Source organism: Cetorhinus maximus, chromosome 19 (genome assembly GCF_964194155.1).
Source record: "Cetorhinus maximus chromosome 19, sCetMax3.hap1.1, whole genome shotgun sequence".
Taxonomy (NCBI): Eukaryota; Metazoa; Chordata; class Chondrichthyes; order Lamniformes; family Cetorhinidae; genus Cetorhinus; species Cetorhinus maximus.
Window position 1 is genome coordinate 75,672,670 of NC_135897.1, and position 14,180 is coordinate 75,686,849.

At 45.7% G+C, this 14,180-nt stretch overlaps 1 protein-coding gene across 1 annotated transcript; it reads right to left on the minus strand.

Annotated features, from left to right (window-relative positions):
- Positions 1 to 219: 219 nt before the first annotated feature.
- On the minus strand, positions 220 to 13,364 carry LOC144693934 (odorant receptor 131-2). The gene is made up of 2 exons (XM_078564169.1): positions 13,195 to 13,364; positions 220 to 1,500 (listed from the first exon to the last, which is right to left on the minus strand). The coding sequence occupies exon 2, from the start codon at positions 1,358 to 1,360 to the stop codon at positions 401 to 403; it is 960 nt and encodes a 319-aa protein (XP_078420295.1). The 5' UTR covers positions 1,361 to 1,500; positions 13,195 to 13,364; the 3' UTR covers positions 220 to 400.
- Positions 13,365 to 14,180: the final 816 nt, after the last annotated feature.

Sequence of the window (14,180 nt, forward strand, 5' to 3'; positions counted from 1 at the left end):
GTACATACAAATAACAATAGCATATTTTCAACAGCCTGAAACAGTAATCTATTTCCTAACTATATTTTACCAACATTGGAGGGAGATTTTGCAGGACTATAGGGAAGGCCCGCCGACAACTAAGAGGGCAATTAAGCCCATTAATGGCACAAGTGCCTCCGATTTTTCGCGGCCCATCCAACCTTACGGTTGGCGAATGGGTGAACTGGCCAGGTGGCCTTTGTATTTTTCATCAAACTTCATCTAAGGCAAGGCTATGGAAAAAGAACATGGCTGTGGAACTAATTGACCAGCTCTTTCAAAGAGTCAGCACAGTCAGAATGGGTTGAATAGTCTCTTTTTATTCATCATTTTATTAAACACTATTATTGCAAAACTGGTAAAAATAGTGATGCAATTGTCAGGGATTGCAGACTTGATTGCTCTGGGTATCAGTCACAGTATCAGCAGCAAGGCTTACATTTAGCTGAAAAATACCATAATTTCTCTTCCCATTTTTCAAAGTACAGCAGCAGAATTTGGTTTTAGGTAACTTATTTCGAAGCTCTTTACATCTGAGACCATAGACCACAGGACTAAGACACTGAGCCACAGAGAAAATGACAGTATTGATCAGATTCAACAATGTCAGTTTAGGCTTTTTACCGAATCCTATTGTGATCAAAACGGGAATAATGAAAAAGCTTAATTGCACACCATGAATAAAAATAGTCTTCCTTGCATGAACATTTGAGGTGACGAAATGTCCAGCCCTTTTTCCTTCTCTGTATATGAAACCGTAGCACAACACAATCAAGATGAAACACAGGAGGATAAATGCAATCCCAATATGTCTTGAAGCAACGCCGTTCATTGGATTAGAACAGCTATTGTCTTTTTCAGTTATGTATTCCAAAGAGACGTTCAGACTTTGATATATCATTGACCACAATGGATTCTGCACTGCTAACATCCACATTATTACAGTTATTTTCTTTTTTGCTGAATCAATAAGTGAATTATATCGCAAAGGCCAACAGATAGCTATATAAGCGTTCAAGGACATTAAGGTTAAAGTTAGCATAATGCATTGTGCGAATGTTACTTGCAATGTGAACAGGATCCAGCAAAGAATCCTGGGCAAGTTGATACTGAAGAGTTGAAAACCATTTGTCAGAGTGCCCAAGGCAAAATATATAGAAGCATAGATGAGATGTTGGCACAGGAGGGTGTATCTGGTCTCATGCTTTAATTCCAACTCTTGCTGCACTGTACTTATTATTACATGACTGCATGTACCAGTGACAATAAAATCAATCAGATAAACTGAAGTCTTCACTGCAATAAAAATGGAATCAGAAGTCTCATTAGAGCTGTTCATGACTCCATTTAATGTTCTTCTTTGTAAACGAATTGAACAAATTGTGCAAAGCTATTCCTCCGTCGACTGTAAAGGGCATCTTGTCATTTTGGTTTATGTGCTTCACCGTGCATTGATGTTATCCGTCTGTAACTGCAATTCTATAAAAGTCAAAAAGATAGAAAATAATCAACTCAACTTAAAAGAATCAACTTTATCAATACAAACAATGAAACTGGTAACAACCAAAGTTCCCCCTGAGCTGTGTGACCTTGCAGAAATAGCCAATGTGTCATGCAGGAACAAATAGGCCACGCACAAGCAATGTTCCCTTTAAGATGCACACATGTGCACCCACATGTCAATTTTAAGGGCACCGTGCAGCGCACAAAATGTTTCATGTACAGCAAATAGAAGTTAGAGGGAAGATTAATGGCAACATGTTTTAAGGTCACTGTAAGAGCTGGTGTTTGAACTCATTTTACTGAAGAGGATACATGGACTAATATCACACCCTCCCAACGATGCTTATAAAGGAGGTTATAACAGAATATTTTTTTCATGTATTACTGTAAGAAATTCTAGAACCTCAGGAAGGGATAGCAGTGAGCGATTTGTGTTTAGTCAGCTTCCTCACCATTGATTTTATTGAACAGAAGTGGCCATCCATTGGCCATAAGCAACCTTTGTCTCAAGAACCTCACATACATTAGCACTTATGAGGGAATGAGCTGGAACTTTTGTATTTGGTCAGCAACAGTGACTAAAATAAGATGCTGCAAATTTTGGTATAAAGCTTCTTTAGAGGGGACAATTAACACATTAGTTGTCTAGGTGGGAGGGGGAGGTAATGGTTCAAAAATTCAGCATCCAAAGTCATTAGAAATGAATGATAATGAGTAAACTGATAATTTGTACAGCCAGATGAAATAGGGCCTCCTGTTCCCTCATGTGCACAATTCAGTGTGTACACACATACACATAGGTAGTGATATGCCACTGACTGTGTAAGTATAAACTATGCTTATATTAGTATAGCACGAAAAAACACCATTGTTTAATGCATCTCATTTGCCAAGAAGCAGATGAGGGGTAAATGAGTCCACTTTTTTATGCTTAAAGATAGTGTTGCACTTTGCTGTAAACTTGAGGATTAACATTAAGTTAAGTGAACAGCTCTCATCATGTCTTAACACAAAGAAAGCCCTGCCTGATCAGTTTCCTTGATTTCATTTTACAAATGAGACCTCAAATTGACTGTGGAGACTGATAATGTTCAGTGTTCCCTCTGAGCTGCTTGGCAATTTGGCCCAGCATATCGGTAGGCGACTGAAAAAGGGCTATCCAGCCTAAACCCATGATCCAGTTCTTAGTCCGCTGGCTTGTAGATGACAGCACTTGAAGTGCATATCCAAGTTGGTTTTCAATGTGTTGAGGGTTTTTGCCTCTACTAACCTTTCGGGCAATGAGTTCCAGACTCTCACCGCCCTCTGGGTGATAGAAAGTTTTCTTCAACTCGCATCTAATCCTTCTGCCAATTACTTTAAACCTATGCTCCTGTTATTGTCCTCTCTGCTAAGGGTAATAGGGTCTTTTCAGTGACTCTGTCTAGGTGTCTCATAATGTTATACACCTCAATTAAATCTCTCCTCAGCCCCCTCTGTTCCATAGAAAACTACTCCATGCTATCCAGTCTTTCCTCATAGCTAAAATTCTCCATTCCTGGCAATATCCTCGTAAATTGCCTCCATAGCCTTTCTTATGCAATCACATCCTTCCTGTCTTGTAGTGACCAGAACTTTCCTCCATCATAAGGTCAGAACTGGGGATGTTTGCTGATGATTGCACAACGTTCAGCACCATTTGTGACTCTTCAGATGCTGAAGCAGACCATGTCCATATGCAGCAAGACCTGGACTAGATACAGGCTTGGGCTGATAAGTGGAAAGTGACCATTTGCACCATACAAGTGCCAGGCAATGACTATCTCTAACAAGAGAGAATCCAACCATCTCCCGTTGACATTCAATGGCATCACCATCGCTGAATCCCCACTATCTACATCCTGGAGGTTACCATTGACCAGAAACTGAACTGGACCAGCTGTATAAATACTGTGGCTACAAGAGTAGGTCAGAGGCTAGGAATCCTGCGGCAAATAACTCACTTCCTGACTCCCCAAAGCACGCCCACCATCTACAAGGCACAACTCAGGAGTGTGATGGAATACTCTCCACTTGCCTGGATGAGTGCAGCTCCAACAGCACTCAAGAAGCTCGACACCATCCAGGACAAAGCAGCTCGCTTGACTGGTACATCATCCATCATCTTCAATATTCACTCCCTCCACCACTGATGCACAATGGAGCAGTTTGTACCATTTACAAGATGCACTGCAGCAACTCACCAAGGCTCCTTCGACAGCGCCTTCCAAACCTGTGACCTCTACCATCTTGAAGGACAAGGGCAGCAGATGCATGGGGACACTACCACCTGCAAGTTTCCCCCAAGCCACACACCACCCTCACTTGGAACTATACCGCTGTTTCTTCACTGTCATTGAGTCAAAATCGTGGAACTCCCTTCCTAACAGCACTGTGGATGTACCTGCACCACATGGACTGCAATGGTTCAAGAAGGTGGCTCACCACTACCTTTTCAAGGGCAATTAAGGATGGGCAATAACTCCTGGCCTAGCCAGTGACTCCCACATCCTGTGAAAAAATGAAAAAAAGAGCTGTATGCAGTACACTAGCTGTGGCCTAACTAGTATTTCAAACCGTTCTAGCATAACCTCCTTGCCCTTTATTCTATGATTCTATACCTCAGCTAATAAAGAAAAGTATCCCATATGTCTTCTTAACCACCTGCCTGTCCTCCAACCTTTAGGGATCCGAGGACATGCACACCAAGGTCTCTGTATTCCTCTGCACTTCTCAATATCCTACCATTTATCATGCATTACCTTACCTTGTTTGCCCTCCCTAAATGGTTTACTTCACACTTCTCTGGACTGAATTCCATTTGCCATTTCTCTATCCATCTGACCAATCCATTGATATATTCCTGTAGTCTACAGTTTTCTTCAGTATCAACCAGATGACTAAATTTTGCATCATCTGCAAACTTCTTAATCATGTCCCTTAAAATGAAGTCTAAATGATTGAGATATACCACGATAGGCAAGAGATCTTGAACTGAGCCTTGTGGAACCCCACTGGAAACAGCCTCCCAGCCACTAAAACACCTGATGACCATTACGATTTGCTTTCTGCCACTGAGACAATTTTGGATTCAACTTGTCATTTGGTCTTGGATCCGACAGGCACTTACTTTTCTGACCAGTCTGCCATGTCGGACCGTCAAGTCTATGCAGACCACATTAAACATGCTATCCTCACCAGCCCTCTTTCTTACCTCCTCAAAAAATTCAATCAAGTTAGTACGGTCTTGTTGTGGCGGGGGCGGGGCCAGAAAATGCGGCGAGCCGTTCAAAACTCCATTGTCTTCAGTGGGACCTGAAGATCCCGCCATCGGGAGGGGCCGTAAAATTCTACCCATGGTCAGATCCTTCACTATTTCCTCCCCTACTTTTCTTAACATCCTGGGATTCATTTATATCGTCCAATATTTCATACATCTCCTCCGTAACTACAACGTCTCCATTATCCTGATCTTATGTGAAGACAGACGCAAAGCATTCAATAAGAACCATGCCCACATCTTCCACTTCTGCGCACAAGCTAACCTTCTGCTCTCTTGCTTATTATGTAACCATAAAACATCTGTAGGGTTTCCTTGATCTTACCCGTCAAAATTTTTTGAGGCCCTCTCTTTGCTTTCCTAATTTCCTTGTTAATTTCACCCTGCAGTTTCTATACTTCTCTAGGCTTTTTGCTGTGTTGAGCTCCCAGTATCTGACACAAGCTTCCCTTTTTTGCCTTGTTCTACTTTGGGTGCTCTTTGACATCCAGGAGAGTCTAGATTTGGGAGCTCCACACTTTTTCCTTGTGGAAACATATTTGTTCAGAACCCTTTCTTTCTCTCCTCCTTGAATGCCTTCCACTGCTGTTCAGAAACTGTTTCCAGTCCACTCTTGCCAAATTACATCTCAGCTGAGTGAAATTGGCACTCTATCTTGGTCCTTGTTCCCTGAAACTAGACCCATCACTGCCGTTTGTTTTGTTGGACATGCTACATGCTGGCTAAAAAAGGCTTTCTTGAATGCTTTTTAAGAATTCTGCACTTTCTATACTTTTGAAACTGATTTTATCCCAGGGAAATTCCCTGCTATCATTGCTCTAGTGTTTCTATACTTCTCAGTAATTTACATATTTGCTCTTCTATTTCCCTCTGATTGCTTGGAAGTCCAAATTACGCTCCCTGCAATGTGATTGCCCCTTGTTTGATTCCCAGTTCCACTCGTATGGTTGATGATTCTTTTAGCATGTCATCCCTCCTCACAGCTGTGGTCGTGTCTTTAACCAATACATTGTGACCCTCCCTCCTTTTTTATCCCTCCTTAAACCCATCTGCAAATCCTGTAACGGGGAATATTGAGTGCTATTCCTGGTCTTCTTTAAGCCGTGTTTCAGTACTAGTTATGATATCATATTCCCAAGGCCAGGAATTTTTCCTATGGCAGGCGGACTGGGCGGAAGCAGGCGAGAGCGGGCGCAGAGCCGATCGCCACCCGCGATCAATTAAGCCTTATTAAAGCCCGCCCAGCATAAATCGCAGCTTCCGAGATCAGCGGGGAGGGGCAGGCGGCGGCAGGAGGCCAATGACTGCCGGATCCAATGGCGACCCGGCGGCCTATTCAAAAATGGCGCAGGCAGCGCTCCTAAGGCTTCCACTGATGTCGGTCAGGAGCATGATGGATAAGGTTCTCGGAGAGCAGGCCAGGAGGGAGGGCAGGTCGGCGGGGCAGTCAGCCCCGAGGATCTCGGATGAATGCCTCACCGGGCTCCTCGAGGAGGTAGCAACACGCCGTGAGACCCTGGTGCTAAGGGACAGGAGAAGGAGCCACATCCCCCCCACCACCTAACAAAACGTGCCTGGGAGGAGGTGGCAGGACGGGTCAGCTCCCACGATGTGGTGAGACGCACCTGGGTGCAGTGCTGCAAGTGGTTTAATGACCTCTTGCGATCGGGAAGGGTGAGTACCATGTTGGCATGGGTCACTTAGCACAGCAGTTAGATTGGCCCCCCCCCCCCAACTAAGAACTTTGTTTTTGTATTCTTTCATTCACGGTATGTGGCCTTCACTGGGTGGGCCAGCATTTATTGCCAATTCCTAGTTGCCCGTGAAAAGTTGGTGGTGAGCTGCCTTCTGGATCCACTGCATGTGGTGCAGGAACACCCACAGCGCTGTTTGGGGGCGAGTTCCAGGATTTTGACCCAGCGACAATGGAGGAGCAGTGAAACATTTCCAAGTCAGGATGCTGAGTGACTTGGAGGGGAACTTCCAGGTGGCGGTGTTCCCATCTATCTGCTGCCCTTGTCCTTCTAGGTGGTAGTGTTCGTGGGTTTGGAAAGTCTTAGAGTGTGAGTGGCAAATGTGATGGAGGCAGCACCTGGGCAAGGGGGTCAGCCCTGGCTTTTTGGAATGAGTGTTTGGTGGCTCCAGGGTCACGAATCGAATGAGCCCTGCAAGGTTTTCCTCAGGTGGGGTTGGCCAGGCTGTAATGGCAATGCAAGTGCAGGGTGAACTAATCAATGCTCCTCTCTCTTTTCAGGAGAAGACAGCCCACAATAACACAGAGAGGCTGCGGACTGGCGGAGGGCAGCCCCACCTTCTCATCATCACCAGATACTAGCAGGAGGCACTGGAGCTGGAGAGGCGCCATGTGCCCACGTCAAGTGGCCGCAGTGAGGTTGGGGTGCCACTGGGAGGTAAGAGTGCTGAGGTCACAATGTCTGTCAGTGCAAACATTCCACTGTTGACTGTGTATTTATTTCAGCATCCAACATGGGATGCCCGTTGATAATGGAAGGAGGAGCATATCCTGATCCGAGTGCCAGGCCTACACATTAACCGTGTAACGACTTCAACTAATCAAATGTCCTTGTTCTTCCTTTTAGCCTCACCAGAGCACCCTCGGAGTCAGGAGGCAGAGGGACCGCCGCTGACCCCTGAGGGCACAGAAGGCATTAACACACCAGCGTCACACCCTCTCAACCAAGCAGGCACCAGTGCAGATACCAGCACCTGGGTGGGAATAAGATCGTCAGCTAGTATCTGGATGCACAGTGGTGAGGGCACTTCACACTCCCTTGAGGTGCAGGTGGAGCAGTGAGTGCCCAGTGCGCCGTCAATTGGAGGAATGCTGGGACCAGGAACATGCTCAGTCGGCGGCTGATGATGTGCCTCTGGTGTTGTCCCTGAGGCAGCAGATGCTTTAAGTCCAGCAGAGTCTGCAGGAGGATCTGGCGGAGAAGCATGAGGCTATGCATGGCATGGTCTCTGTAGTGGAGGGGTCCATGTGGAGCATGAGCAATGCAATGACCCTCATGGCCGAGCACAATGCCTCCTCCACGGAGAGAGTGGCGACTCTCATGGAGAGGCTCCTCCAGGAGAACAATCAGGGCTTCCTGGGGATGCACTAGGACCTGCAAGCCCTCACAGCGGGCTCAGGTCAGTGTGGGAGATGGATTGGTCAGTGATCTCAGGTGGTCAGTGTGGGAGATGGATTGGGCACCCAATATCCCAGCTAGGTGCCTATCCATCAATCAGCAGGGAGGTCCAAAGCGATCTCAAGTTGGCGCACAAGCTGCCTGTCGTCTCTGTGGGCTCCTCTCAGGGTGCTCTGGATGACGACATCAGCTCCTCCGCCCCTCTGCCAGTGACTTTGGCATCTGACGAGGCTGCGGCGACTGGGGAGATGCCAGCCGTGGCAATGCTGCTCCCTCCCAGTCAGGGTCAGCACAGGCTCCACAGCCCGCCAAGGTCATCAAGGCCAACAGGACAGCAGAGTGAGCAGGCTGTCTCCAATGCTGGTGCCAGCGAGGGGGGAGCACCTAGACATTCCACCCGCAAGCGTAAGCGTAAATCATCTTAGGCACAACACGGGATTCTCACTGGTGGTTTTCTTTTGCCCCACTTTTAAGTATCTTTTAAGTTGGTGTGCCATTCAACACCTTTTAATGTACTTTGATTTCTGTATGCCAAATTGCCAATAATTAAATGTTTTAGTTCTGAACAAGCCTCTGGGTTCTTCATTAGTTCTGCAGGTGGACGGGAGCCCATTGTTTTATCAGTGACTTGTTTGTCGTTGAACTTTATTGACAAGGCACATAGTTAATGTTCCTGACCAGGCAAATGTTGCTCTCAGGTATCGAATATGGAGCCTGAAGCCCTGGCATGTGTTAGTGGTTCATCTTTGGTAGGCTAGCTGAAGGAGCATTGGATCAAAGCCTCCCGGGTGTCCCTGCCTCCCTGGAGGTTGCCCAGGTCGGCGTCTATCCCCTCAGCGTTTTCCTGAGCATTCTCATCCTCAGACTTGCTGCTGGACTCATCGTCTGCAGCCAAAGTATCTGCGCCTACATCTTCTTCGTTTACTGCGTCCCCCCTTTCCAGCGCCAGATTGTGGAGAGCACAGTATGCAACCACTACCAGTGACACATGATCTGGGGGGTATTGGAGTGTGCCCCCTGAACAGTCCAGGCATTGGAAGTACATCTTGAGAAGACTGATGGTTCTCTCTACCACAGCCCTTGTGGAGGCGTGGCTCCTATTGTACCGCTGCTCGGCCTCTGTTCTTGGATGGTGGAGAGGCGTCATGAGCCACCATAGCCCTTGTCTCCCAGCAGCCATCCATCCAGCCAGGCTGGAGCACTGAAGGACTTCGGCACCTGGGAGTGTCTCAGGATGTATGCGCCATGGGAGCTGCCTGGGTACCTTGCACAGACGTGCAGAATCTACATCCTATGGTCACACACAATCTGTACATTCATGGAGTGGAAGCCCTTCCTGTTGACAAAGGCTCCCAGCTCACCCGCTGGCTCCTTGATGGCTACATGTGTGAAATTGATTGCACCCTGGACATGGGGCAACCCAGCAATTGAGGCAAAACCTCTGGCTCATTCTGCCTGGCTGGCCTCATCCATGCAGTAGTGAATGAAAGTCAATGCACGCCTGAACAGATCATCTATCACCAGCTTGACACAACTGTGGACAGCTGATTGGGAGACTCCACAACGATCACCCACCGACCCCTGGAAAGAGCCAGAGGCATTGAATTTGAGAGGAACCGTGACCTTCAGTGCCACTGGCATGGGATGCGCACCAACACAGTTGCAGCTGATCTCAGGGCTGATCATCTGACAGATGGAGGTCACTCTCTCCCTTGAGAGATGGAGCCTCCTTCAGACTGCACCTCAGACATAATGAGGTCGCTGCATCGCCGCTTGTAAACCCTGGCAACAGGATAGTGGCCCCTTCTGCCTTGGACTTCCTGTTGGCCCTGCGCCCCTTGTGCCTGCACCTGTCCTCCCACAGGTGGCTCCCCTGGAGGCTGAATATGGACTCCTGGCCTCCTCCCCCTTCTGGCCCTCTCTTCCTCCTCAGAGGAGGTGCCTCCAGCGGAGACCACAATCCCCATTCCCAGGGTAAGGGAAGGCTGCCTGGTACCTGGAAGGCACCAAATGTTATGATTCCTCCAGCATCCTGAACTGAAGCCTATTCTTTTTGTCAAAGAAGCTCTGAATCGAAATGAAGTTGTCCTGTTCGCTCAAGCAAGTAGCAGTAAGTAATAAACTAAAGTTCTAACAACTTTATTAGCGAGCCCACTCACCCCTCTTATCCCGCCTGTGGATGAGGTTTTTAAAAATGTGGCCTACCCGCCTGCCCATTGCGCCCGTGCGACACACTGAAAATCGCACGGGCTGTGAAAAATCATCTTCAACTGGTGCCTCAAGGGCCTTAGCTGGCCCGTTAATTAATGGCGGGCATGCCTTGGAACTCATAGCGCACCTACCTTCCGAAATATCGCAATGGCACACGGTGACATTGGGGCGCACGCCCAACGTCATCATGCGTCATTTTAGGCGTCGTCCTGTCGGGCCCGCCCCCGCACGCTGAACAGAAAATTCTGCCCCGAGTGTCTACCTGTATCCTCAGCTAATTTGCCTTATTCATGAGACTCCTTGCAATGAAGTATGTAGCATTAATCACTGAACAACTCATTAGTTGTCTATTTTCTAGCCTTTGTTCCTGCACCTCCCATACTATCTTACTGATTTTGTGCTTTCCATTTCCAGCTTTGCTTCTCTTTCTTCTGAATGTTTGCCCAAGCTAGCTTAAACCCTCTTCAACAGCAAATCCCCCCTGCCACACTTTTGGTCCCAGCCTTGGTGGCAGTGTAGGTCTATTCTTCCCGAGGACCGACACCAATGCAACAGGAGTCTAAAGCTCTCCCTCCTGTACCATAACTCTTGGTACACATTCAGAACTGCTGAAAGGTCAACCTGAAACATTAACTCTGTTTGCCTCCACAAATGCAGCCTGACCTACTGATTATTTCCAGCATTTTGTTTTTACTTCAGATCTCCAGCATCTGCTGTAGTTTGCTTTTGTAATTAAATCTTAACATAATTTCTGGTAAGTTTATCTGCTTGTAAAATAAATAGAGGCATGGCAGAGCACTTCAGTTTCATTGAATGCACATCCTGTGCCATCAGTGAACGGCAGGATGCTTCTTGTGTCCCAGACAACCGCATGTACAGAAAGTGTCATCAGATGGACAAGCTCAAGCTCTGGAGTTTGGAACCCTGTGGTATATCCATTTGGATGAGAGTGACGTGGATAGTATGTTCCAGGAGGAGGTCACTCTACAGTTAAGAGTGTGCGGGCAGAGATGGAATGGAGGGCCACCCATTGGCAGATGTGGAGGATCAGGCAGGTAGTGTAGGATCCCCAGAGTGTTTCTCGCTCTGTAACCGGTAGTCAGTTCTGAATGCTGGTGAGGGTGATAGTTCCTCTGGAGAGTACAGCCATAGCCAAGTCCACCTCACCATTGGTGGCTCAGCTGTGCAGGTGAGGGGAGGAAGGAGAAAGGTAAGAAAAGCCATGGTGGGTGGTTCAATAGTTAGGGGAACAGACAGGTGTTTCTGTTGCCGCAGATGTGATTCCAGAATGGAATGTTGCCCTCCTAGTGACAGGGTCAAGAAAGACACTGAGCAGGTGCAAAACATTCTGAGGTGGGAGAGTGAACAGACAGACATCCATCTTGGTATCATTGGCTGAGGCAGAAGGAGGGATGAAGTCTGGCAGGCAATTTTTAGGGAGCTAGGAAAGAAAATAAAAAGTAGACTCTCAAAGGTAGTACTCTCTGGGTTACTCCTGGTGCCGTATACTAGTAAAATTTTAATTACTTAATCTAGTTCAAGTTATAGGGACCTAACATTCAGCAGTGTTAAAGCTAGGTTATATTCCACAGGTTTAATGTTAGCCCTCAATAACAGAGACAGGTTAAGGTTTATCTTCCGTAACAAATTAATATAAAGTTAAGATAATTAGCCATAACTTTAGAATAGGGTTAAAGTTAGTTCTTAATAAAAGCAAGGTCAAAGTTATATCTGACAACAGAGGAAGATTAAAGCTATCTGTAAAAATAAAAGGGTTCAATCCAGTCCTAATACCATAATATTTTATGTTTGGTGCATGAGTTGAATTTTTAAAATTAAATTGGCTGCTCATAAAACCAAGAATGACTGCTAGTTGATGGCCTTAAAGTACTTTCCTGGATGAGTGCAGCTCCAACAACAGACAAGAAGCTCGACACCACCCAGGACAAAGCAGCCTGCTTGTTTGCCATCCCATTCACAAACATTCACCCCCTCCACTGCTGACGCACAATGGCAGCAGTGTGTACCATCTACAAGATACACTGCAGGAACTCACCAAGCCTCCTTCGACAGCACCTTCCAAACCCAGGACCGCTACCATCCAGAAGGACAAGGGCAGCAGAAACATGGGAACACCACCACTTTGAAGTTCCCCTCCAAGTCACATACCATCCTGACTTGGAAATATATCACTATTCCTGCACTGCTGCTGGGTCAAAATCCTGGAACTCCCTCCCTAACAGCACTGTAGGTATACCTTCACCATATGGACTGCAGCAGTCCAAGAGGGCAGCTCACCACCACTTTCTCTAGGGAAATTAGGGATGGGCAATAAATGCTGACCTAGCCAGCGATGCCCACATCCCATGAATGAATTTTTAAAAACTTAACTAGGAAATGACCACTAGAACCCAAGTAATTACCATTTCATGGTTGCTAATCAAATGTATTATAGCATCTGCTTTTTTACTGTTTTAAGAATCTTTAACTGATTATCTCAATGGAATTGTTTGACTTGTCAATAATTATATGTTGACAACTTGCAACCTTTATTAATTGCCCACATAATATTAGCTGGTTATTTGTGTCTTTTATCCATTAATTTATCCAAAACAACCCTTTCTCTTGTTGGATACTTTAGGAGGGTAGGTGTGCAAGTTCCCTTTCTTGCAACCAGCACCTTAAGCTGCAATGAACTACCACTCTAACCAGAAACAAAATCCTGTAACCATTGTTAAGAGACAAAGATTATTTGGAAACAATAATAACTTTCCAGGTGGCTAACAGTTTACAGGATATTTGAAACCTAACAAAATAGTATTCTTTTTATAGATAGTGTCTCAATTCTCCATCAGTACTTTCCAAATATCAAGACAGATGCTTCCCTTTTATTAGTTCCTATTATTAACTATTTTAACATATAACCATCAATAACCAAATTAAACAATTTCATAAGTCATCTCACTAAGTATTATTTCTTCTCTTTTTTAACCCAGCCATGTGATTTACCTTATTTTTCCAGTATCTTCCATGCGACACATATTGCTTATTCTAATGTTCTTCCTTGAAGCATGTTTTTATGATAACTATTTTCAAAAATGCATTTTACTGGATTATAAAACGCTTGTAGCCCAAAGAGAGTCTGTGAACATTGCCGTACCACAAGCTGCTGAATGCTATTTCAGGCTGGTTTCACTGCTAAACTAATGAGGAACCAATCAGAAAATTTAAGGGAAGATTTATGCTCTGACTCAGGATGTAATATCCGCCTACTAGGCTGCCCTATGATACGCTGACCTCTAAAACCACTCATTTAAATTCTTGCAAATAAACAATAGCTAAATGGTGAACATGCTGTCTGAAGTTTAGTTATTTATTTATATAAACGTTTAATTACATAAAACACCTACAATATCAGTCTAAAATTATATCACTGTGCAGTGTCCAAAAGTGGATTTTCACAATTTTGTACTACAAATACTCTCCCAACTACAGCAACAGTTACCTGGTACTACCACCTTCCTACACATTCTTTAGCCATGCCAGGTAGATGAAAGATAAACTCAGAGTCTTCTCCAATACAGTCACTTCTTTTCTTAATTAAAGTTAGCATAGTCACACAGAGTGGAACTCAGATTACCTCGAATTTTCTGGTGCAATTTGTGTTCAGGCAGATTTAATAGCAGTGGGAAACTTTGAGTACTCCTGGCCATCAGGAAACCAAATAAAAATTCACTTTGCTGGCATCTTCTGGCACTGTTCTGTCTGACGGTGTAACCCGCACTGCTCCACTGCTTAGGCCCAAGGTTAAAATGCCAAATTGGCTACTGAGGTCCTCATCAGAGTCTGGCCTGCGTATTGAAAGAGGACCCCACCGGATTGGGACAGTTATCCTGTGGCCTGTGGTTTAAAATTGGAGTCAGGCACATCGGGGCAAGAAAGGATTGTGGAAGTTTCCCCTGCATCACTTTAAATTCCCAACACCTTACACTCTG